Source organism: Euprymna scolopes, chromosome 16 (genome assembly GCF_053919585.1).
Source record: "Euprymna scolopes isolate OS-2025 chromosome 16, ASM5391958v1, whole genome shotgun sequence".
NCBI lineage: Eukaryota > Metazoa > Mollusca > Cephalopoda > Sepiida > Sepiolidae > Euprymna > Euprymna scolopes.
The window spans coordinates 140,657,807-140,685,477 of NC_136497.1; the positions used below are offsets into that span (position 1 = coordinate 140,657,807).

The 27,671-nt window shown below is 34.8% G+C and overlaps 1 protein-coding gene across 1 annotated transcript in view; it reads left to right on the top strand.

The window, feature by feature from the left end:
* The window catches only part of LOC145296133 (uncharacterized), a 1,188,759-nt gene that overhangs the window by 1,029,548 nt on the left and 131,540 nt on the right, over window positions 1-27,671 (top strand). Inside the window, exon 15 of the mRNA XM_080142289.1 lies at window positions 2,365-2,518. Coding sequence (XP_079998415.1) covers window positions 2,365-2,518 — 154 coding nt within the window. The remainder of the gene's footprint in view (window positions 1-2,364; window positions 2,519-27,671) is intronic.

The window sequence follows — 27,671 nt, forward strand, 5'->3', positions numbered from 1 at the left end:
GCCATCCGTTTTTCAAAGTTTTTCGGAATTATTCCTAGTGCTCCTAATATTATCGGTAGTATTTTGAATTTTTTTCATCTTCCATATCCCTTTCAGCTATCTGGCTAGCTCCGTTTCTCCTTTTCTTTCATACTCACTCTGTGGTCAGCTAGGACAGCAAAGTCTACGGTTTGACAGGATTTTTATTTCTTGTTAATTATTACGACATCCAGTCTTCTTGCTTGGATGGGTTTGTCCGTCTGTATGTCCATGCCCCATAGGATTTTGTGGTTCTCCTTTATTATTATTATTATTATTATTATTATTATTATTAGTAGTAGTAGTAGTAGTAGTAGTAGTAATATAGTAGTAGTAGTATTCACTCACTAGGAATTTTTCACACAGGCCAGAATTTTCCTTATGAACAATTATGGTGTTCCCTGAAGTCTGAGTGACAAAATTGCTTCCCAGATTTCCAGTCTACCTGTTTCGATGCCATTTGCAAACTAATTTGTGTTATCGTAACAACCGTTTAGCATACATAGAGATTGGTAGCGGGCATTGCACCTTATTGGAATTTCAGTGGTGATAATCTCTCCAAGAGTAGTGCTTTCTCTCATCGGTCTTTCCATCCTCCTAGACTCTTCAACTATTTCGTGCGGTACCAATCGTGATGAGGCGTTCTTTGAGGAGTAAAGCGGGGTAAAATGGAGGGAAAGGGAGACAGGAAAGGGAATTGGGGGGGTAAGAAGGTGATGACGGGGAAAAAGAAGGAGAAGATGGAGAATGAAAAGGAGTAAAAAGGGGGGATAGGCACGTTTCACTTTTGGTGTACCAGTTCTTTTAATTGCGTTGTTTTGTTTCATTTCTCTTTATATATGCCCAGTTAGCATTTGTCACTCATATAGACTAGTTTCTGCACTCAAGGGGTTTCCTTAACATTTCAGCTGTTTACAGCATAACGGTTTCGATTTCTCTTCCTCTTTTGTCCAAGTTTTTTGTGGATTGTATATAGTGCTCCTACAATTATTAGTATGACATTGATTTTCTTCAGGTTCTATACCCGTTTACGTTGTCTGGCAAGTCCAACACACTAGTTTTATTTTCATGTTTCTTTCTACGCGGTTGCTGGGACGGCAAAATCTACAATTTGACAGTTGCTTTCCTTCTTGTTAATTATTGTGACATCCGCATGTTTAGCCTTTTTTTAATGAAACTTTTGGAAGTTTCATACCTTTCTTGTTTTATTTATTTACTTATTTATTTAGTTTTGCTGTATCAAGCCGTGATAGCACATACCATACTATATATATATATATATATATATATATATATATATATGTATATATATATAATTACACTATTATTGCAACGTAACACTACAGAAATAAATCACTCGATATTTTGTCACTTAATCGATTTGCTATTATTATTGTGGACAAACATTCTTAACTGGTAATTTACAACGCAAACATTCCCGATACAATAGCGTCAAGGGTGTTAGTTTCATTATAGAAACTAAAACAATATAATGAGGATATAGTTTGGTTCTGAAATATATTTATGTTAAGACTTTTCTTTCTCTAAATTTACAACATGGCAAGAAAGGAAAGAGAGAAAAAAATAAAGAAAAAAACATACTGAGGATGGAGTTTCTCCCCCAAATATATTTATGTTATGAATTTCAAACAAGTAAAATATGTGTTTACTTTCCTAATATTACGTTGTGATTTGGCTTTTAAGCGCACTTGATGCGTATTTTATTTTATTCAAATTAAATCAACATTTCTAAAATGGAACTCACACTCTTAACATATATATATATATATATATATATATATATATGTATATATATATATATATATATATATCTTTTTTGTTTTATTTTACTTCAGTCGAAGTTCTCAGAAATGAAGGGGCCCCCGACCTGGGCCTAACACGTGAAGTCTATATGAGATGCATAGATATTCGAATGTTCCATTAAAGTTCTTTATCTCTCAAGCACTGAGTTGGTAAAGAAATTGAGAACATACTTTTCCTCTCTCCAATTAACCATTTTCATATGTTGTAGTATATTTTTCGTTTTGGTCTCTTGGTCTTACTGGATTCCAGGACAAGAATTTTTCTAGTCTGGTGGAGTATCCAGCTTCGTGCTATTACTTGAGATAATATCACTTGGAGAAGGGGCACCTTCCTCGGAAAAGCTGTGGGGTAGCCGTATATATATATATATATATATATATATATATATATATATATATATATATATATATATATATATATATATATATATGCATTGTAAATTTTCACTGTAGCGATACTGATAAGTAATTTTACTTGATAGATTTTAAATGTGATTGTGTGTCTTTTTTTTTTTACTTGCAGCCTCTCCTTATCTGCCATGACAAGTGCAGACTTAAAAGAATACCTGAGTTCCGATTCCGAACACCTGACTGTATTTGTGCCAAGCAACTCAGCCTTCTGGAAGATTCCCGACGACAAAGCAAATAAGTTAATGAACAGTGACAGAATAAGACAGGTGGGTTCGTCTTTTATTCCTTTCTCATGCAAAACTCAATTTTACTTATTTATTGCGATGTTACATCCTTCTCTCTATATATCACTATTTATCTCTCTATTGCTCTCTGTCTTCCTCTGTCTATCTTTCTCTTATTCTCTGTGTGTCGAGCTCAATATACAGTGTGTTTCAAAAGTCTAGTTATTAAAAATCGTTATGTTCCCAAGACTTTTGAAACACCCTGTATATAAAAATATACATACACACACACACACACACACACACACACACACACACACACACATATATATGTGTGTGTGTGTGTGTGTGTGTGTGTGTGTGTGTGAGTGTATAAATATATATAAATATATATATATATATATATCTCTCTCTATATATATATATGTATATGTATATTTTTATATATATTGAGATCGGTACACAGAGAATAAGAGAGAGAGAGATAGAGATAGAAAGGGAAAGAATAAATAATAAAAAACATTAACTTTCTTGGATTTACATTTTTGGATTTTACCATCATTGGATAATTTAACTTTCCCCTGACTATCCATTCATGTGTATTCACCTTTTTCTTCGCCATATTCCCTCTGCTTCACTTTTTGTTATCAATTAAGATCTTTGACTTACTTGCAGTTTCATCAAATGCAAAATCCGCTCCCGCATTTGCTAATTCCTACCCTCTGATGAGAAGGAAAGTATTTTTTCGAAACCCCGCGAATTAAGGACTATCCACTTATTAAGTGTTTCCTTTTCAGATAACATATGTTTTAAACTCTTTTTAACATGTTTTATTAACTATTTGCTTATATATATATATATATATATATATATATATATATATATATATATATATACTAGCAAAAGTACCCGTCGTTGACTGGGTTCAAAAACAGCCAACAGAAAATGGACTCTGATTTATGAAAGTATGATAGGTTATGAAAAGGAAGGGTTGTAATGAGATAGCTTCCAATTCGGGGGTATCAAAACCAAAGCAAAATATGATGAAAGTAAGAATATAATAGATAAACCCCATAATTTATTATACCATACCTGTTCACACTGAAACATTTATCACAATATTCTGTGGATCTATATTAAAAAAAAAACCTTGTTAAACTTTGTGACATATTTACATTCTATGGAGGTCAGGCGCGAACGAACACCCCATAATTTTATCATACCATATTTCTTCAAACTGAAACCTAATTATCAAAGTATAATTACGCAGATAGATATGAAAAGTCTTTATAAAAGTGTGTCCTTATTTCCATTCTATGGAAGCCAGGCGCGAACACAGATCCCACAATTTTATTATGTCATCCCTATTTAAGTTAAAACATACTTATCAAAGTATTATTATGTACATCTATATCAAAAACACTTGTAAACGTCTTTTTTTTAATTAAATTTTTTTTTTTTAATTTAATTTTTAAATGTTTTTATTTCCATACTTGTGGACCAGGCACGAACGCAGACCCCACAATTTTAATGAACCACAGTTCTGCCAGATCAAACATACCCATTCCTATGTCTCGATACATCTTCTATCATTATATGTAATTAGTTTTTTAAAAGTCCACCATATAGGAACCTATTCGTGACCAGACACCCACACACACACACGCACACACGCACACACACACATTCAGCTTTACATATATATATATATATATATATATATATATATATATATATATACAGACTGCCCCAAAAGAAGCTGACATATTTTAAATTTGAGTCACTTCCTCAATATTTAAGTTAGGCTTACCAATTTTCATATGTAGGTAGATTAGTTTCTCCGTGTCAAATGTACTCATATCTCATAGTCTGCTTAATTTAATTTTCTTTACACAACTTAATCTAGGGTATGTTTTTCACAAAGTCTAATTTTAGTTATGAAAAATGATGTTACTTAAATGTCCACCATTTTCATTTTTACACTCTTGTGCTCTCTGCAGGGCATTGTCCAGCACATCACTTAATGTTTCACGGCTTATAACCCTATTTTCCTCCTCTATATTGTTTTAAAGTGCATTTATTGTGGCTGGTTTGTTTGCATATACCCGCTCTTTGCGGTAACCCGAAAGGAAAAAATCTACACATGTGAGATATGGCGAGCTTGATGGCCAATTTATCTCACAGCCACTAGAAATTATTGGGTTTCCGAATATGTTTGGAGCAGATTTTATGTTCCTCGTGACGTATGCGCCGTTGCACCGTCATGCTCGAACCACATTGATCGAGAAAGCCAATTTAACTTGATCTCCTCCTTACTGATGTGGATGGATCCTCGGCCACACTTTCCGCTAATCTCTGACGCTTGTCATTAGTTCTTTTCGTAAGGGGTCTACCAGCTTTAGGGACATCACATACATACCCTTGCGCATTAAATCGGGCCCCATAGCTTTTATTGAATTGGGAGTAGAGAATTTCTTTGGGTTGAAGTTTCGTCGAAATTCTCTTTGAGATTCTCATGTTGACTCATTCAATCGAAAATACGACTCTACGATAAATATCCTCGTCAGTGTTCTTTTGGGACACCCTGTATATATATATCTATATTGCTCTGTAATTACATTGAGCTTCTTATATATATATATATATATATATATATATAAGAAGCTCAATGTAATTACAGAGCAATATAGAGAATAAATGACCAAAAGTTATATTCCAAAATTCATGATGTTGACCATCTTATAATTTATTCCTTTAACTAAGTTCATTTATACAATTCTTGACAGTATCTGTTTCGTAGCGCAAAATCAATCATATAATTATTATATCAATCAGTGAATCTATTACGCCCTTAACTCATCAGAAGAAATAGCAACAATCAATCCGTCAAAAGGAATTGAAGTGTGAAAGAAAAAATTGGTATAAGGCATGCAGGCTCAAACCGTACCGCGAAGGAGGAAAAGAACGCAAAAAAAAAATAAATAAATAACGTGACTTTGCTGTTGCCACATCGCCAAACCGGAAGTGACGTACGCTTAAATTTACGCTAGCCTATCGAAAAGAATGGATGACATTCGAAAATATTAATGTTTTAGCCGAATTTTCTGATATTTGTCGTCCGAAGGGGTGAGCTTCAAAACAATACCGATTTCGTGAAAATCTGTCGAAAGTTTAGGCAAACATACAACCATACATATATAAATACATTAAAACAGACAGGTGTGATTTACATTATTGATGTTATGGCTCTGAATTGACCACAATAAAAATAGAACCACGGTGTAAGTCAAGACGGTGTTAATAAAAGACAAACAAGTGTTACAGAATGAAAAGTTAAATCCAGAACATAAGGCCTCCCAAGATCATTAAGAGATCTGGTATATATGGACGTTGCTTGAGTGTATTCAGAGGGTGGTTCTCCCACAACAATATATATACTATTTTTAATTGAGTTCGAATGGATGACAGGGGATTACAACTTGCATTGCCATAATGAAGGAACTTATACATTCAGGACCTGAAAGCTTCATATCTATGTTGCAGATATTGACTGTGTGTGGCCCTACGAACGCTAGATGCACAGATGCGTCACTAAATTTCCCCAGAGAGAAAAAAATTGAACCGATCAATATTCATCGTTGTGCTAATTAGTTAATGTTAACGTCACACGCAATTTTTTTTTTAATTAAAGATATCATTCAATAAAAATAAACACATTACTTAATTCCGACACACACACACACACATATATATATATATATATATATATATATATATATATGTATATATATATATATATATATATATATATATATATATATATGTTTTTTGGTTGTCCAGCTTGGCAAACTTGAGTGCTTGTACCGGGAAAATATCCAGTAAATAAAACGTTACTTAGTACATCGTTATTTTTTGCATTAACTTTTTTATTTTTTTTTTAATTCCCATAAACCAAACATGGATATAAATATCACCTAAACATCCGCTGGGTCATAAGCTTCATTTCGGTACCGCACTTGTTTTGGTGGGTTTCCTGTAGGCTGAGATAAACCGCGTCACACACACATACATACAGTAAATCGAACTTACTAAGGGATATAGTAACTTCCAGTGAATACCGGAAAAATATCCAGTAAATAAACCGTTGTTTAGTAAACGTTATTTTTTTAAATATTTTTTGCATTTTTTTTTAAATTCCATACACCAAACATGGATATAAATATCACTAAAACATCCGCTGGGCAATAAGCTTCATTTCGGTATCAAACTTGCCTGAGTGGGTTGCCTGTAGGCTGAGATAAACCGCGTCACACAAACAGACAGTAGGAAAATTTATAATAAGTTATATATATATATATATATAAAATTTATAATAAGTTATATATATATATATGCATGTATATATATATATACATATATATGTATATAATATTTTTAATTAAACATTAAAAATTATTTGAATATCTACAAACACTACTTGTCCATGCTTATGCAATCATTCTTTTATGACGTGATAATTGTTGCTGGTCGGGAGATTAAAACACAGTCCCAAAGACAACCTTGACTCTGTAGGGTCGCAACTTACTTTAAGGCCATGTAACACAGGCATTTAATGGAAATTATGTTCCTACAAATGCCATGTCTACACAACTTATTGACAGTGGAAATACCGCTTTTGGGAGAATTGGACAGCTTTTTTAATTCCCTAGCAGGTCTCAACTTTGCTTTTTTAAAATAACTTTATGACTATAATATTTGAACAAATGAAGGTTAATTAGTTTTGTACCGACATACACAAGTGCTTGATGCTTACGCAATCATCAGTGTAAAAGAGATTATTACTGCTAGACGGGAAATTCGAAATCGGTCATAAAGTCACCTTTGATGTTATAGACTTGCATCTTTCCTCTAAACCACTAGCAATACACAAACTTAAGTGATTATGACTGCTATGTAAGCGACACACAGCGGTATATATATATATATATATATATATATATATATATATATATATATATATATATATATATATATATATATATATAGTCATCTACATACATTACTGTTTCGCTGTTTCACAGCTCATCAGTGCGGCTAGACAGGCAACTACCTCAAGCCAGGATTGAAACCCGACCGTATTGGTAGTATTGTTTAGTTATTAAAAAAACAAACAAACAAACAAACAAAAAACAAACATAATGTGTCTACCAAAGAGTGCTAAATGTTTAGACAGAGCAATATGAATATGTTGAATATGAAAACTAGTGGCTACTCATATGCAAATATGTTTCAGTGACCCCCCCCCCTGCTAGGAAAAAATCACATCATCAGGTCAAGAATATCTCCGAAAGTATCAGTCAAAAAATTCCCTTTTTATATTAAAACCAATCTATAGGATTATATATATATATATATATATATATATATATATATATATAGAGAGAGAGAGAGAGAGAGAGAGAAAGGGAGAGAGAGGGAGAGAGATATCCTGTTAATAATATATTAATCCGACTATATAAAAAAATGTAAATTTTTATATATATATTTACCTTATTTTATTATATAGCCAGATCAATAAACTATGTTTCGGTAATTTTATAACTTTTCCGAAATGGATGGCGAATGTTCAACTAAAATAATGTTTCTTTAAAAAAAAAGTGATAATGCATAATTTTTTGTCATGTTTTTAGCAACTCTGACTTTTGCGAAACGACTCTTCTTCAAGAGATGGTTTTTCAAGTAAAACAGGTGCGATGAAGTGACACTTATCGACTTATTCAGTTTCCTTTAAGATCCATTCATCGCGATAAGTAGTTTGATTCAGCTGACAGTAGCAACGTCTCATTTCTGAATTTAAATCAAAACGTAGATACCATGAACAAAGCTTCTTTCTTAAAACTGCACGCCTGTGGAAATCTGTTCCGCGTGTCTGTTTCCCTCCCGACTTCAACCTGGATGTCTTCAAGTCCAACACAAACAAATTCCTGATGAACCGCCCCCCCCCCCGAAGTAATGACACCTAACAAATTCTCCAATACTATTGCTACACTATCCCTTTGATTACTATACACACAATAATCCGTATCCCTGAGTGGCCATTGGGCCTTGATATGTGGTGAACTCCATGTAAAAAAAAAATCAGTTTTAAACGCGAAATACGTAGTTATAATATATACATTTAAAGTATATCTGATTCTAGATTTAAACCAACATGGAATATATAATATAATATAATATAATATAATATAAAGCTGAATGTGTGTGTATGTGTGTGTGTGTGTGTGTGTGTGTGTGTGTGTGTGTGTGGTCACGAATAAGCACCTATATGGTTGACTATTTAAAAAAAAAACTGATTACACATAATTATAGATGATGTATCGAAACACAGGAATGGATATGTTTGATCTGGCAAAACGGTGGTTCATTAAAATTTTGGGTCTGCGTTCGCACCTGGTGCACAAAGTATGGAAATAAAACATTTTAAAAATTAAAAAAAAAACGTTTACAAGTGTTTTTGATATAGATGTACATAATAATACTTTGATAAATATATTTTAACTTAGATAGGGATGGTATAATAAAATTGAGGGGGCTGCGTTCGCGCCTGACCTCCATAGAATGGAAATAGGCACAGGCTTTAATAAAGACTTTTCATATCTATCTGCGTAAGTATACTTTGATAATTATGTTTCAGTTTGAAGAAATATGGTATAATAAAATTATGGGATATTCGTTCGCGCCTACCCACCATAGAATGGAAATATGTCACAAAGTTTAACAAGGATTTTAATATAGAGTCACAGAATATTGTGATAAGTGTTTCAGTGTGAACAGGTATGGTATAATAAATTATGGGGCTTATCTATTTTATTTTTACTTTCATCATACCTTGCTTTGGTTTTGATACCCCCAAATTCGAAGCTATCTCTTTACAACCTTTCTTTTTCATAACCTTTAAGTTAAAACATACTTATCAAAGTATTATTATGTACGAGGAGCGTGCAATAAGTAATGCCTCTGACCCACTCTCAGTTATCTGGTCTAGCTGAAATTTTGCATTTGCAATGATCTATATCTCCTCGGGTCATGTGGCAAATTACAGCCCTGAACTAATGTGGTTTCTGTTTTACAGGTGTTTTAACTGAGTCAGGTGTGAAATGGAGCCTGTTGAATGTCGAGCAGTGATCCGGTTTTGTATTTGAAAGGACGCGCACCACAGGAGACTTTTGATGAAATAAAAGAAACTTATGGTGATACAGCCCCATTATCATGACCTTGTAAAATGATGGCATCATGAGTTCAAACATGGCCGGAAGTCTGTAGAAACAGCTCCCAAAGCTGATCGCCCCTCTTCTGCCATTGATGAGGCATCTGTCCGTCAAGTTGTGGTTGCCATTTTGGAAGATTACTATTTGCCAAACAGCCCAAGATTTCGAGATTAGTACAGGGTCTGTGGAAACTATCCTTCATGATCATTTGCATATGTATAAGGTGTCTGCTAGATGGATTTCTAGGTTGCTCAAACCATTCCAGAAGCGAGAACGCGTCGAGTGTTTGAGGATGAATTTGGAGATGTGTCAAGAAGATGAGTAAAAGTTTTTCCAAAGACTGATTACACAGGATGAAACCTGGGTCCATCACTATGATCCAGAGACCAAAGCCCAGTCAATGTACTGGAAGGAGTTGAACTCACCACCTCCAAAGAAGGCAAGGGTGCAGCCCTACGCTGTCATGCTCACAGTATTCTGGCAGTAGTGATGACAGATTTCCTGACAAAGGTTACCACAATTACAGGAACCTACTATGCTTCACTTTTGAGGAAATTAAGGGAAGCTATCAAACTCAGCAAAAGTACCCTCCTCCTGCAGGACAACGCTCCGGTCCACAACTCGTATGTCGCCAGATCAGAAGCACGGACGTGTGGTTATGAAATCCTCCCCATCCTTCCTACACTCCTGGCCTTGCACCCTCTGACTTTCACCTCTTCCCAACCATGAATATTTTTTTGAAAGGAAAGCGTTTCCCAGATGATGTAGCCTTGATTTCTGAAGTCACGTCGTGATTGAAGGACCAAACTGGGGTGGTCTACAAAAACGGTCTCCAGATCTGCATCAAACGACGGGAGAAATTTATAACTCTGGGTGGTTCATATGTACAGAAAGACAACTAACTGTGCCAAGTTTCGTTGTGCTACTTCTATGGGAAGTGGGTCAGGGGCATTACTTATTGCACGCCCCTCGTACATCTATATCAAAAACACTTGTAAACGGTTTTTTTTTTGTTAATTTTTTATTTCCATACTTTTGGACCAGGCGCGTACGCAGACCCCACAATTTTAATGAATCATCATTAGGCCAGATCAAACATACTCATTCCTGTGTCTCGATACATCTTCTATCATTATATGTGATCAGTTTCTATAATAGTCAAACATATAGGAGCCTATTCGTGACCAGACACACACACACACATACGTTCATATATATAGTACCTATTTACAATGCCTCCCCACGGGGCAGAGTTAGACACCAGGGTCGTTTTTTAATGTGGAGAAAAGGTACAAAAATAAAAATTGTCTCAGTTGTGAAGGGTTTCTCCTCCACTGAAAGAGAACGAGAAATGGAAGTGCCGCATCTGAAGAACAGATGGTATTTATTTGCTCCCCCACCGAGCAAATTAGGCACAAGGCCGATTTTTAATGTGAGGAGTGAAGGGGAAATGGGGACCAACTCCCCAGGGAGTAGGGGAGTTGGATTGTGACAATTGGTATGAAGGGTTGCCCCTACATTGACCAAGGTCTTATATGTGAGGTTGCCCACACATATAGTCTTTGCTTGCTGGAACAGATACTACACTTTGATGGTATTTATTTGCTCCCCCACTGAGCAAATTAGGCACAAGGCCGTTTTTAATGTGAGGTAAAAACCAGCTCCCCTAAAAGTAGGCAAAAAGGGGCACTCTGGTTACCAAAAATAATAATTGTCCCAGTATAGAGGGTTTCCCCTCCATTGACTGGTACAAATTATCTTAAGTGCAGCATCTGCCGGAACAGATGGTGTTTATTGTCTCAGTTGTGAAGGGTTTCTCCTCCACTGAAAGAGAACGAGAAATGGAAGTGCCGCATCTGAAGAACAGATGGTGTTTATTTGCTCCCCCACCGAGCAAATTAGGCACAAGGCCGATTTTTAATGTGAGGAGTGAAGGGAGGGGGAAGGGAAAAAGGGGGACCAGCTCCCGAGAGGTGGGAAATGGGAGCTGGTTAATGGTCAGGCATGTGGGTTTCCCCCACATCTGGTCTTTGCTAGTCATAGCTAGTCATAGCTTGCAGCATCTGCCGGAACAGATGGTATTTATTTGCTCCCCCACTGAGCAAATTAGGCACAAGGCCGTTTTTAATGTGAGGTAAAAACCAGCTCCCCTAAAAGGGGTCACTCTGGTTACCAAAAATAATAATTGTCCCAGTATAGAGGGTTTCCCCTCCATTGACTGGTACAAATTATCTTAAGTGTAGTATCTGCCGGAACAGATGGTATTTATTTGCTCCCCCACCGAGCAAATTAGGCACAAGGCCAATCGGTGTTTATTTGCTCCCCCACTGAGCAAATTAGGCACAAGGCCGTTTTTAATGTGAGGTAAAAACCAGCTCCCCTAAAAGGGGGCACTCTGGTTACCAAAAATAATAATTGTCCCAGTATAGAGGGTTTCCCCTCCATTGACTGGTACAAATTATCTTAAGTGCAGCATCTGCCGGAACAGATACTACACTTTGATCTTGGCCAAAAGGCCAAGTAGACAAATTAAAGTTCATATATATAGTAAACTGAATCAAAGGAATAGATTATAAATGGTCAACATCATGAATTTTAGAATATATGTTTTTTGTCATTTATTCTCTATATTGCTCTGTAATTACACTGAGCTTCTTAAATAAGGATTAATATATAATAAGAAAGTATATTTTTACATATATATATATATATATGTATATATATATATGTTTGTTTATATATATATATATATATATATATATATATATATATATATATATATATATATATATATATATATATATTTCTTCCGGCAGGAAGATATCCAAAAATTGAAAATAATTTTATATATATATATATATATATATATATATATATATATATATATATATATATCTTTTCATCGAGTAAACTAAATTGTCCAGGTTCAAATGTGTTGTTTGTCACGAAAGGTGTTAGCTGAACTGTTCAGCTTATCCCCAATCGTATTTATAAGTTTGATAAATGAACGCGGAGGACAACGCCCGTATCATTTTCAATCCGCCAGGTTCACCCACGATAGACTACTGACCTTCGCTGACCAGCGTCGACGTTGGCCATACCGGCAACGAAACATGATCGCTGATCAAACAGCTACGTTCCTATTATGCACGAGCGGGGAAATACTTGACCCCGTTGCCCTGTCGGTCAGGGCATTCATCTTTTCAAAATGTCAGTCGGGAGAAACGGGTAAGAGAGAGAGAGAGAGAGAGAGAGAGAGAGAGAGAGAGAAAGTGAAAGAGAGAGAGGGGGTGAGAGAATAAAGAGAGAAAGAGTCATATTGCCAAAAAGGCTCGGCTTCTTGCGCGATGATGAATCACTTCCGGGCGACGTGTGAAACTTACCATATGACGTGAATTCGTTAATCACTTGGCGGTCATTGGCAGGCGTTCTCAAAATGGTGTCGATAAATACGTTTATTTACGCCTTACCTTTTTTATTACATTTTCACCCCAAACAACGCAGAGTGCCACTTTGATGCAAGGAGCTAATATCAGGGACATGAGTTGCAGGGATCTTATGTAGGGAGTTGAGCAGCAAGATGTCTGTTCACAGGAACATCTGTATATCAGTACAGTAGGGGAAAATGTAAAGTATTCGTCTAGTAATACCATATAAAATGACCATTGTGCCATACCCTGACAAAAGCCTTAGTTACAACTAGGGCTACTGCCCTCCCCTCCTCTGCCTTATTTAGTGCATGCTATACACGTTTAGAAGTGACATTAAAAATACCTGCGATAGAACGGGCTTGCCTAAATCCATATTGATAATCGTGGTGGACTAGAGCTTGGTTATTTATGGACTCAAATATTTCGACGAAAAGAGGAAGGAGGCTAATGGGGCAATTATCTAATGGGTCAGTTCTTTCGCCAAAATTCTTGAAAACTGGTACCACAGAAGCAGTTTTCCAGCAGTCAGGAAAGCATGATTCATTCAAGCATTCGTTGAAGAGTTTGAAGAGTACTGGGGCAACTTTATCGGATAATTTTTTTGATAGAACAACCGGGTTGAGATCAGATTCACATACTTTTGAGGTGTCTTTATGATATCGTGTACTTGGGAAGAGGTGATTTGCAGATCATATAGTATGGTTTCTGCCCGCAAAAAAAATTAGGGAAGGTGTGGGTTGTTGTGTCCAAAGTAGAGTTTGAGGGCAAACAAACGTTTACTATCTCAGTTGCCGTGCAAAGAATCTCATGATTGTTGGATAGTGGAGATTTGTTGATTGCCCATTATTTACTGTTGCAAATTCCCCAGAAATCACGAGTTCCTAATTTCTGCGCTTCAATGCGTTTTCTGGTAATTTCGGTATATTCTTTTTTAGGTGTCGCTACTTATTTCTGACTTCTAGCTTTTATAAACCTTTGTCTGTTTGTACTTTACTAATGCCGGATATATCTGCGGTATGCATGTGGACTCTGAACAATGTCAGTTGCGCAAGTAACAGTAAACCATTGGGGAAAGTGGGGTTACCTATAGAACTTCCATTGGGAACATGCGCTCCGATTGCTTATTCGAACCATTTAGTGGTCTCAATTGCACACTGTTCTGCAGGACAAGAAAACATATTTTCCCATGGGGCATCTTTGATGTGATCTATAAAGGAATACTAGTCAGCCTTAATGTAGTACCATGTCGTTTAGAGCAATGGCTCTTCAACTTGGAATCGAGAGTTTAGAGTGATATCAATTATAATCACAGCATGATCAGCATTCCCGAGTGAGGAATGACCATTTCTTACACAATCATCAGGAACTGTTTCCAGAAATAGTTTCAGAAGTGAGGCTTGCTGACCCTGAAGATATGGGAGATGGGTCGGAAATGTTACTGTCTGTGTCAGGAAATGGGATATAGAAAAGTAATGGATGATGCTACTAGCTGTGTCTGTGTAGTGAGTGTCAAGAGAGCGTGTTGTATCTTTGCTGTCAGAAGCATGGTTGATTGAAGTACAGTCCTGATAGGTAGCTAACGCTATGCTGTAAAGTTAGTTTAAAGCACACGAAGCCCTGGTCATCTGATTCTAATTTAGATTCCCTAGTCATGAGAAGGATGTAACGGATATAGAATCCAAGTCCGTGGATATATTTGCTAGACTCCTCACGACAAAGGGGAAAATAACCAGACATGTTAAAGATGTTAGAAGGGCGGGGGAGTACAAGACAGTTCCAATAAGTGCTAAGATATTCGGGGAGTTTGCTAGGAAAAATGATTCTACATCATCTAAGTTAATTCCAAGTCCACAGATATTTGTAAATGCAAGACTCAAGGGAGGAGGGGATTATTGTTCGAGTGTGTGTCTTGTTTGATTCGGTCTTGCTTTTATCTCTACTTAAATTATTAGTTATTAATCTCTCTCTCCCTCTCTTAATATATATATATGTGTGTGTGTGTGTATGTGTTTACGTGTGTTTGTAATCTGCGCCTCTTAATCATGGAAGTCCTACTAATTCGCATAAAGTAACAGATCGTCGTTCAGGCTCAACATGAGGAGGAGGGCACGCTTAAATGCTTTTAAACGAGTATAAACCATTTTCATCGAGTTTTTCGATAATTCACTAACACAATTTTTTCATTCATCACTCATCTGAAGAAAACTTATGGAATTCTAACACGTTCGCGACTCTGACAATTTTTTTTTACACTCGAAATAGATCGTTCGAACATTGGCTCGCTAACTGGAAAAAACGGATCACAAGATAAAAAAAAAACAGGAATTATTCTTGCTGTTCAATAATCGAACATATACACACAAAAGTTTTTTTTGAATGCTTAACAATACCGGATTGTACAGTCGCTGTAGGCAGATAAAGAAACAAATAATAAATAATGCAATACTATTATTTTATTTACCTGATTCATGTTGCTTTTTCCCCCTAATTTTTCTTAACTGTTAATGGTATTAATCCCAGAGGTATTTTGAGTGCATCATATATTGTCAGTGAAGAAACGCATATCATCTCTAAGCTTTCACCTTCAAAACGGCCGTTGTGTTTAATTTTTTATAAAATTCAAACACTGTTTTAAGTTTAAATTAATTACGTTAACTGTTAAGGAGAGGTAATTCTATTCTTTTTTACTTTTCGATAAATTTTCTGATATAGGGGAAGTAAGTCTATATTGTTTAAATTTTTGGTTAGACCAAAGGGAAGATTATATCTATTAAGATTACGTTAGCTCTTAAGGGAGGTAATTCTATTTTTTAAATCGATTTTCTGATCTAGGGGAAGTATTTCTATATTATCGTTTAATCTTCTTGGTTTAATATATATATATATATATATATATATATATATATATATATATATATCATATTTGACAATTAATCTTCAATAATTTTCGTTTCTATTTCCTTTCTATAGTTGTTATCTCTGCCCACGTCTTATTCCAATCGCCTTTTTCCTCGCCTCTTCCTTCCTGCTGTACGAAATTACATATTATTCTTGCTGAGGGTATCTCGTCGCACACTCTATTTCCCATTGATTCCATGCTTCAACGAGAATGGAATATGCAGTTTTGATTTCAGATCCAAATCTTTGATCAGATTTCTTCGAAATTCGCAACCAGTGGACATCATATCTCCCGTAACTTGGCCGAAAGGTTGTCTATTTTATTGCCTGATAATTAACCTTCCATTACGCCTGAACACCAGCGTCAGGTTTCATGAGTTTCGATTCCCGCCGGATTCTGGATGTTAACAATTGTATTTTGACCTCGTAACTGCACTAGGGAGGATTAACAGACGCTGTTAGTGATTACTTGCTGACATTTACAAGCATTGCCAAAATTACACATAAGTAAATTATCAAATTACATAGAGAGTATTTAGTTATCTCCCACTACAAGAACTGTGACAGCAAGGTCGGAAAATGTGATTAAGACGTCAGCGCCCCAGAGGAGGGCAATCTGACCTGCAAAACGTGCCTGTGCAGTTCCATCGACAGTCCCCGATAAAGGCTACTCCGGCGATTCGCAATAAAATATTCCCTAGCTAAAGAGAGAAGGTAAACCTTGGGAAGCTGAACCACCTAAAACTGCACAGGAGCAGATTTTCACCACAAAGAACAGGAACAAGATTATTACGGGGATGTTCTAATCTCTGTTGATGTTGGGGGTCGATGATAAAAATCTGTATCAGTATATTAAACTGAATCAATTGTATATTACTGTAATTGAAATACATGATTTAGATGAGTATTATTTAATAATGTATTTATTACGGACTTTTATCCTCATCTAACTTAGTTGTTGTTTCACGACGTTTCAGCCAACTATTCCTCTGGCCTTACTCAGATGGTAACTCCGAATCTCCTAACAGTACTCTCAGTAATTAATGCCACCCATAGTTGTTGTCGTCTCACCACGTTTTGGCCAAGTAAGCCTTTGGTCGGCTTTGGGGAGGATTGAAACCGCTATCTCCAGACAATTCTCACCTGAAACCGTAGAGATTCAACATCTCTATCCGCTGAGCCACGGGCGCCGAATACATCAATTGTAATCTCTAATAATTTTACATGGGGGTCTCCGACATTGTTAAATAAAAGCACTATCGACCAAACTCCAACCTCTGTCTCATCACCCCAATGTTATATTTCTTTGCTTGTTTTATATGTGCTTAAATGGAATGTGCTCTCATGCACTCAGAGCACTTCTTGCTCTTTAATATACAAACTCAGGACTAGCCTGAAAAGCAACAAAATCTCACCCCTTTATTCTTGAGATCTCTATATGTCGGAAATCCTTCAGCACCTACTTGCCGAAGTTTAAATGTAATTTGAACAAGCATATAGCTGCTAAAGTCTTTCTATTATACACGATTCCAAATATTAACACTTAAATTCCATGATCCAATATGATTATGAGTAAAAGGGAGTAAAAACGACTCCTCAGAAAATAGCTAAATATTGATTAAATAATATATTAAATAAGTGATATATTAATTAAATAATATATTAATAAAATAATATACTAATTAAATAATATACTAATTAGATAATATAGTAATTAAATAATATATTAATTAAATATATAAATTAAATAATATACTAATTAAATAGTATGCTAATTAAATAATATACTAATTAAATAATATATTATTTAAATAGTATATTAATTAAATAATATACTAATTAAATAGTATACTAATTAAATAATATATTAATTAAATAGTATATTAATTAAATAATATATTAATTAAATAATATACTAATAAAAACTTAGCTTTTATATCAAAGTATTTCTTTTTTACATCGTATTTTCAAACAGGAATTAAAAACAAAAAGAAATTATGTGAAGTTTTAAGCATATTCGCGAAACTAAACAATATAACTTCCTATTTTTTGGTTTCGTTCCTTTTGTCAGGACAAAAATATAATTTCTAAACCAAGTAATGAAAAAATTATGATTAAAGAGTTAATTAAATTTCTTTGTGCACGACATGTTTTACAATCTGTTAATATTAAATAAAAATGTGAAATTTAGTTTAGTTATTTATAGGTTAAAAAAAAAGTCAAATTTGGTTTTCATAAATCATATATAAAAATAAGTTATCAATTTACCGTTGAACTCTACATTGATGCTAAGTTCGCCATAGCAATTGGAGTTATGGTTGCAGATAGGGTTTTTTTTTTTTTTTTGCTTTTGTAGTTGGAGGGGGGGTGTAACTGTTGGCGGAAATGGTGTTTTTTTTTCAGTGCGATCAACAAAATTCGGCTGACATGACCATTACTTTACTTTCAACGTAAGGCACAACAAAACTAATAGGAAATGGACTACATCCCGAAAATGGGCTGGTTGGAATAGTTTGGGTTTTGACTTTGAAAAACGCAATTGAGTTTTGCAGTGGAAGAAAAAAAATAACATTACTCCGGAATCTTCATATTACTTTCGCCATCTTGAATGTTATTTTCACAACGATTGGCTTCATATAAATTCTAGCCTTTTTCAGATATATCTTGTCGAACTCGGGAATCTTTTTTTTTATTTTTAACAAACGAGTAACCACTTATCAAAGACCGGAGGCCACTCGAAGATAAGTATTAATGAATGTACAGTAGTCAAAAGGACAATTAATATTGTAATAATCGTTCGTAGTAAAAATTTGGTAAGTTGGATTACTTAAGGGGGCGGCTCATCACGAACTTGTTTACGTTGAACTTGAAGACGACCATATTGTAGTCAGCTGGCAAGCAGTAAAACGGAAGGGGGTTCCTTAAGCGTTTAGTTCTAAGAAAGAAGCTTTGTTCATGGAATCAACGTCTAGGTTTCGGCACGGATAAAGAGTGGGCGAATCTTTGAAATAATGCGAGTAATTAATACTCATCTTAAAGATTAAGAAATGTAATAACATAAGTGTTTGGTGCAGTTCATGAAGCCAATATCTTCAGACAGCCTCTGCTGGTGACACAAGAAGAAAAACGACGAGGTATCTACATTCGTATCATGGTAGAAGTGACTCTAACGTCAAAGCTTGCCAATCACAGTGTAGTATCTGTTCTGATGCTACATTTCACCTTTTCTGTCCTCGGTCAGTGGAGGAGAAATCTTTCATAACTGAGACAATTTTAATTTTTGTTCTTACTCAGAGTACCCTTTCAGGGAGCTGGATATTCCCTACATTAAAAAAAAACAACCTTGTGTCTCCTCTGCCTTCGTGGGAGGCAGGGGCAAGTAAGTAGGAACATTTCAGTAGTTGGTAACCATTTCGCAATTCGCTTCAAAAAGACCATGTACTGCTAATGTGATCTGTAACACGACCTTTTTCGGATGCGTGTCAGCGTGTCGAATCTAATCCGGAACGCCGAGGCGCGTGGCCTTCTTAATGGAAACAATATTTGATCACACGTTTCTGTTTATTGATCCATTTCGAAAGGAATTATCCCTGCCAGAAGGATGTCGCCCTCGTTTCTCGCTCTTAGTCGCGCTCTGACCTTTCAGGTGTGAGAAATTCGCAAAAAAATATGATCATTTCGCAAAGGTGCCAAATGTAGCACTCACACTTTCATCAAGCGGATGCTGACGGGGCGTTAGAGGTTTACGGGGGAACGAAAGGATGAATACAGGAAAGGATGCAGGGACAGGAGGCAAGGGCCCTTTCCAAAGAATAATAACCACGAATATACGTAAAATACGTAAAATATGTCCAGTAAATCAACGCGTTTATCGATTTATCGATTCACATACAATTGTATTTAAAATAACTTATGAGTGACAAACCAACGGACGAACATAATCTCTTTCCTGGAGACTCAAAGCATTAAGAATCTATTTTTATACTGAAACCAAGTTTCTCCAAAATCCGGTTGACTCTTCCTTTCTATATAGTTTAATCAACGAAAATACATGCTAAAATATTCCTCATTGCTTGAATTTAGGTTATGCTTTAAGACCAAAATGCCATTTAAATTGTTATATTTATACGAAATTTCCAGTTCTTCACGGCCCGTTTCTCATGGTGTTAAAACTATTTTCATCTCTCTCCTGTAGATTATTAAATTTCTTTGTTTCTATTTTACACAGAACCTATAACTCTCGCTTCCCTCTTTTTTCTCCTTTCTCTCTTTATTTACAGCGCAAAAACAACACCTTTTCTCCTCTTTTCTCTTTCTGTTTGTCTCTGTCTGTCTGTCTGTCTGTCTGTCTCTCTCTCTCTCTCTTTTCCTGTCTGTCTTTCTCTGTCTCTCTCTGTATATATATATATATATATATATATATATATATATATATATAATTTTGGCCAATGTAACTAAAATATTCTCTGAAAAAACTCTTTTTTATATATCAGAGAAGAAAAAAACTATTTATGATCGTCAATCACAAATAACCGTTGGTGGCATGATATTGTAAACAAACACAGACGGAATTTGATGAACGACATTATCATTATTGTTTGCTTATTTTGGGGCCAAATTATTCTTCGTAATATAAAATAATCAGTAGAGGATTGGTTCTATCATAATACATGCACAATTTGAATAAATTAAAATGCCATGCTTAAGCAACGCTGGGCATCCGACTAGTAAATGTATATATATATATATATATATATATATATATATATATATATATAAAAACAGAGATGTGTGTGCCACAGACGATTTCTGATTGGTTAATCCAATAATCACATCTCCTAAGCAAGTATAGTTCTTACGCTCTTAACTTTACCATAAAATATTTTGGTCTTATTTATTGTCCATCTTGGAAGGGTTTAATTTTTTTCTAACTTGCCATTTACAAATTACAAAAATACGAAACTTCACAATCCAACCTCCGACTCAACGTTCGCCATTCACACAACAAGAAAGCAAACGCTGGAGAGATTATTAGTACTACTACTACTACTACAAACAATACAGCACGAAAACACGCGCACACACGCACACACACTCACGTCCACTACCGTCCTTGGCTACGTCACGTTGTTATGGCAACACGATAAATACACAGTAAATTTGATTTTCTTCATTTCTACGCAAATATTACGCAAATATAAATCATATAGAATATCTGTATGAATATAATTACACGTAATAGTTAAATAAAGATGATCATCGTATAAGAGAACCGAAAAAGAAACTAATAGGGAATTTGTATAAAGTTGTATTTTCTTTTTAAATAAATAGAAAAAAGGGGTGTTGATAAGACTATCGATACTTATACAGTTTAGTGACGACATTAAAAAATGGAAATATTGAAAAAAAATTTTATTGTACGTAACTGTTATAGACTGAAGTTCACCGAAAAAAAAATTCACTTCATTTGATCAAGTAGTTTTTTTCTTACAGCGAAAAACAATTATTTATCACGACGACGTCAACGTGGCCATTTTGGAAATGTACCTAGCAGAATACCTCCATTTTAGGCCAAATTTCGCAATCTAGCCTTTTTTTCTCGCCATATTGAGATGCGCACAACACATCTGCAATTTTTTTACGTTTTTTTCTTTTTTTTTTTTAAATCTGCAATGTTTTTGCGTTTTTTTTTTTTTAAATAAGAATACTATTGAATATGCAAAGAAATTGAAGAATGCAAAGAATTGAAGAATTTTTATACGAGATTATTTTCGAAACATGCTCAGTTGGACACGCATGGATAACTTCGAAACTTCGTTTATTTACTTCTGTTACAAATTAGAAAAAAAACACACCCCAAAAATGGCATCTGTCTTCGCAAAAAAAAAAAAAATCTCATTCTGGTGGGGGGAAAAAGGGCTAGATTGGCCTAAAATGGAGGTATTCTGCTATGTACGGCAGTTACCTGCCCTTGGGGAATTCCTGGGCCTGCAATAACATTTCCAAAATGGCCACGTTGACGTAGCCGTGATAAATCATTGTTTTTCGCTGTAAAAAAAAACTACTTGATCAAATGAAGTGAAATTTTTTTTCGGAGAACTTCAGTCTCTAACAGTTACGTACAATAAAATTTTTTTTTCAATATTTCCATTTTTTAATGTCGTCACTAAACTGTATAAGTACCAGACTATCAATACACACAAAAAATATAGATTTATTTTTGGGTAAAGTTCCCCCGGGTTTTCCTTTCACTTCAGTAAATAATGGTCTTTTGTTATATATATAGCGTACTATTATCCTTATATATATATGATGTTTATGTTTATATATATGTATAAGTGATAGTGTCTGTGTGTGTCTGTGCGTCTGTGTGCATTTCCCTACGCTAAAACTGTCAATTTAAAGCCTACAGATTCGAAATTTGATATACAGGGTACTGAGATTTGGGAAAATCCATGTGATAGGTTTTCGACAGAAATTTGGCGATTAAGTGGTCAATATTCAACAATTAGACCTTTGAGAACTCTACCAAACTTCTCCTACAATTTAAGGTCTGAACACGTGATATTTTATAAATAGATTCCTTGGACATGGATCTAACTTATTAACTTTACTTGATCCCTAAACAATAAATGTTAGGAGGTCATAATAGGGGTCAAAGTTTTAAAAAATTGACCGTTTTTTTTTCCTCAGCATACACTTCAAAACACCTGGGCAACGCCGGGCACCGATTGCTAGTATATATATATATATATATATATATATATATATATATATATATATATATATAAGACAATAAGTTTTTTTACAAGGTAATCATCACTTATCAAGGCCTTGAAGCCACTCGGGGATAAGGGTTATTGGGTGGGTCAATGGGATAGTATCGTAGTAATCGTTAGTATTGGAGATTTGATTATGTGTCTTAATTAAGGGGGCGGTTCATCAGGAATTTGTTTATGTTCGACTTGAAGACATACAGGTTGTAGTCAGGTGGGAAACAGGCAAAAGGGAGAGAGTTCCACAGACGTAGTCTTCTAAGAATGAAGCTTTGTTCATGGAATCTACGTTTTGGTTTTGGTTTATCTTCCAAATTCCAAAGTGCTGTCCATTGTGTCGTTTATTCATGTCAGTATATTAAAATGTTCAATACTTCAATCAGAAAGCGTAATTACAATTGTGTTTTATGATAATTACGTCATCTTTCCATATCAAATTACAAAGATATGTAATAACATTTTATCAGAACCTATCGAGATAATAGAAAGCTGATATGCTAGGAAGATCAATTATAAAACATACGCAAATTGAATGGATAACAACATTTATTAATTAATCAAATATACAAACGTTAAAATAATGAATAACAATTCTTAATCCGTATTTTAAACATAAATAAAGGATTTATGCATTTTTCTTTTTCTTATAATCGGCTGTGATTATTTGATGGATTTATAAATAATGTAATTCAGAAAAATTGAATTTCATCAACATTTTTCTGATTATATATATATATATATATGTGTGTGTCTGTATGTATATATATTATTTTATTTACAGAGATTATAGATAAGTTATCGGTTCCGTCGGTTTGAAACTTGATAATTGGGGACAGTTATAGATGCTCATACCAAGCTCTTTTCAGCCGATACCCATCTGAACTCTATATGAGCATCTGAAACGGCCCCCATTTATCAGGTTTGAGACCGACGGTACCGATGACTTATCTCATCTAAACTTCCTGTAAATGAAGCATAAATAATACGCTCTTGTTTTCGGATATTTCCTTCTAATAGAGCACGCACGCGCGCGCACACACACAGATATATACATATATATATATATACACACATATATATATATATATATATATATATATATATATATATATATCCACTCACGTGAAATCACCTTCTTCTTCAATATATTTCCTCTGCTTCACTATTTGTTATCAAGTAAGATCTATGACTTACTTGTAGTTTCATTAAATACTTTTGCAAGCAAAATCCGATCCCTCATTTTGCAAAATCCTACCCTCTGATGAGATGGAAAGTATTTCTTCGAAACTCCACGGATTAAGGACTATCCACTTATTTTGTGCTTCCTTTTAAAAATTAAATGTTTTTAACTTGTTTTCAAAATATTTTTTAACATGTTTTATTAACTGAACAGAAATGTACATGCGAGTAGTTTTTTTAACAGTTCACTTCTTATGAGTAAAAAAAAAATACTCGAACTGAAATCGAAATCAAAACTCGGAGAAAGTGATTCAAGTACAATAACGATCAGGCCAGCTTGATACAATCTTTTAAAAATGTTTTCAAACTTACTTATTCTTAACATAAAGTTGTAAATGATTAGCGCATGCGCAATCTTTTAAGAGTTTACAAAGTAATAAAAGTCGGATGACCCCCCCCCCGCCCAGTACTATATTTTCAACTTTTACCCCTTTACATCCCCTCTTTTCTGGATAAAAAACATTTTTATATGTTTTCTATACTCTATGTACCAAATTTCAATCTGGAGATAAAAGATTCGTTGAGTATATAGGTTGAGAATTGTCCTCACACACATTCGCACTTCTGTAGGTAGATATATAATAAAACTATGTTTGTATTATTTGCATTAGTCGGATTTCTCTTCTCATATTAAGTTTTATTTTAACAACATTTAGGCCGATACCACCTCAGATCTTCTTCTGTCGTATCTTGTTGAAATCTGAAATATTTTCGTTTAATTCTGGAATCTGTACGGAATTTCACACTAAATAATTTTGTAAATCCACCGAGGTAGCATGTTCTCGTTCGGTCAGCCATGATCGGGTGCAAGTCTGAATTAATTCGCAAGTATGTTCTTTGATCGTCCGCATTGAGGATTGAGTGTACGATACAACTGGATGTCCTGCTTCTTTATCCGTTACGCAACAATTTCTTGGAAAAAATTTTAGCATTTTTAAATTTAAGAATGGCAGAATAAAAAAAAAAATACCGGCTGATGGCCAGAGGCACTAATATATATACAAGGTCGCATCCAAACACGGGGATGGGGCAGCGCTGAATATGAATTATTAAAGATGGCTGCCTTCTGTTGATTGACATTGAAAATAGTGAGAGAGACAGTGAAAAAATCCGTTATTTGAAATTGAGAAAGAATAATAGAGAGGAAGGGAGGGATAGAGTGGGGTAGAATATGAGATGGCATCGAGAGATATAAGGCACGTATATTCAGAGCGTGGATGAATCGGTAATGAAGGGGAGGAAATGAGAAAGAGATTTGGAGAGAGAAGAACAGGCTGAAGAGAGCGAAATAGTGAGAAAAAGGGAAGAAGAAATAAAGAGAGAGATGTAGGTTAGAAAAAGAAAGACCAAAAGAGAGATCAAAAGAAAGATAACCAAAAAGGGGGCATAAGAGAGAGAGAGAGAGAGAGAGAGAGAGAGAGAAAGAGTAAGAGATACTAAAACATATTAACATGCTTATAATTAGGGCTGTGACAACAGCATATTCTTTTCATTGTTTCAACTCTTCAGTATATATCTGTTAATATCTTATATGTTTTATATAGACGGATGTGGTTCTCGGTTGATTGACTGTGTCTTACTGTGTCGGATATATACTCGTGAGTCAAAAGAATAAAAAGAATATGCTGTTGTCACAGCCCTACTTATAATTTTAACAATAATTGAAACAGAGAAAGAGAGAGAGAGACCAAAAGAAAGACCAAAAGTGATATAACAAGAGAAGGAGCACGATAGAGAGAGAGAGAGAGAGAGAGAGAGAGAGAGAGAAAGACCAAAAGTGATATAACAAGAGAAGGAGCACGATAGAGAGAGAGAGAGAGAGAGAGAGAGAGAGAGAGAGAGAGACAAAAAGACACTAAAACATATTAATATGTTTATAATACTAACAGTAGGACAATGGTGACAAAGGAATCCTCACAATATCCCACCGGAAAAGAATGCGAAATATTTAAACATTATGTGATAAAAATATTCAATGGCGAAACGTTTAAAAAATACATTTAAATCTATTCTTTGTAATGGACATAAACTCTTTTAATCACACGACAAAACTTTCGAGTATATTTAATGTCTCTTTTTCGACCGTTGTCTCTCGAACATCTTTGAAATGGTTTTATCTAAATGCACAACCAAACGACAATATGAGTTCCACGCGTGATTATTAATGCGCGAAATGAAATGATCGAGAAAAACGATCTGTAAAGAGAAATCAGATATTCTTAAAAAGAAACCTCTATCGCAGCCATTACGTATGACAACCGGATTACAACCGGAAGTATGTTGATACAGAAATGCGTTGGATTATCTTGAATAAATCACGCCCACTCAGTTTTCGTATTAAGCGATTAAAATGATTAAACATTCGCGCTGGCCTTCGGGACAAGATCAAAGTGTAGTATCTGTTCTTCCGATGTTGCACTTCCATTTCTGGTTCTCTGTCAGTGGAGGAGAACTACGACTGAGCCAATTTTTATTTTTGCTCCTTTTCTCCACGTTAAAAGAAAAGACCCTGGTGTCTAACTCTGTCCCGTGGGGAGGCATTGTAAATAGGAACATTCGCGCTGCGGCTACGGCAGAATCCCGAGATACGGCATTAAAAATTAGTACCAAAATACAGTACAATATATACTTACATAAAAAAGATTCAAATAACATTATAAATATAACGCAAGTCGGGGCAAATACCGAAACCAGGTGCCAGAAAACATCGTATTTCACATTGTAACCTTTAAAATCGTATCCCAGGGTAACCGTATCCCGGGATACTACTGTATCTGTTTTGTCGCGAACTTGCAGAGATTTTTGTCCTGGTAGTTTATTTATACATTTTTTTTTATTTTGCTTCATCTCTTGCGCCTTTTTTTAGGGATCTAGAAATCCTCTACCTACTAATAAAGCAAATCTTGTCACAAGCTCTGCTCTCGTGGGGAGGCCAATAGATTTGTCAAATGTAAGCGTAATACTTTAGTTTTAGAAATCAAGCTTCCTCTATAATTCAGCATCAACAGTCGGAAAAAGTGCTCTTAGCTGAAAGATGTACGCAAATATGTAGCCAATTATGTTCGTACAGAAAATAAATAATGTTATATTATACAGCTCTACCTCTTATTGAGTTTTAATGGATTATAAGCCGGAAAGCACAACCATACATTCAGTATATATATATATATATATATATATATATATATATATATATATATATATATATGTGTGTGTGTGTGTGTGTGTGTGTGTGTGTGTGTGTGTGTAAAAGAGATCTAGAAGGCTGTCACAATGCGAGGAATGAATTATAGTCGCTGTTGGTAAGAGGAGACGAGAACAAGTGTCGATTTACAAATCAATAAGTACATATATATATTTTTATTATTTTTTATATATATATTTATTCAGTTGTATGGTAAAATGTCTTACTTGTTTTTATGCGACGTATTCCATTATTAATTTCGGAAAAATTTTCCCTTTTCAAATGGTGTGCATAATGGCCCTTCATCCAGCATGCTTTGAATCGACCTGTTACGCACACCATTTGAAAAGGGAAAATTTTTCCGAAATTAATAATGGAATACGTCGCATGAAAACAAGT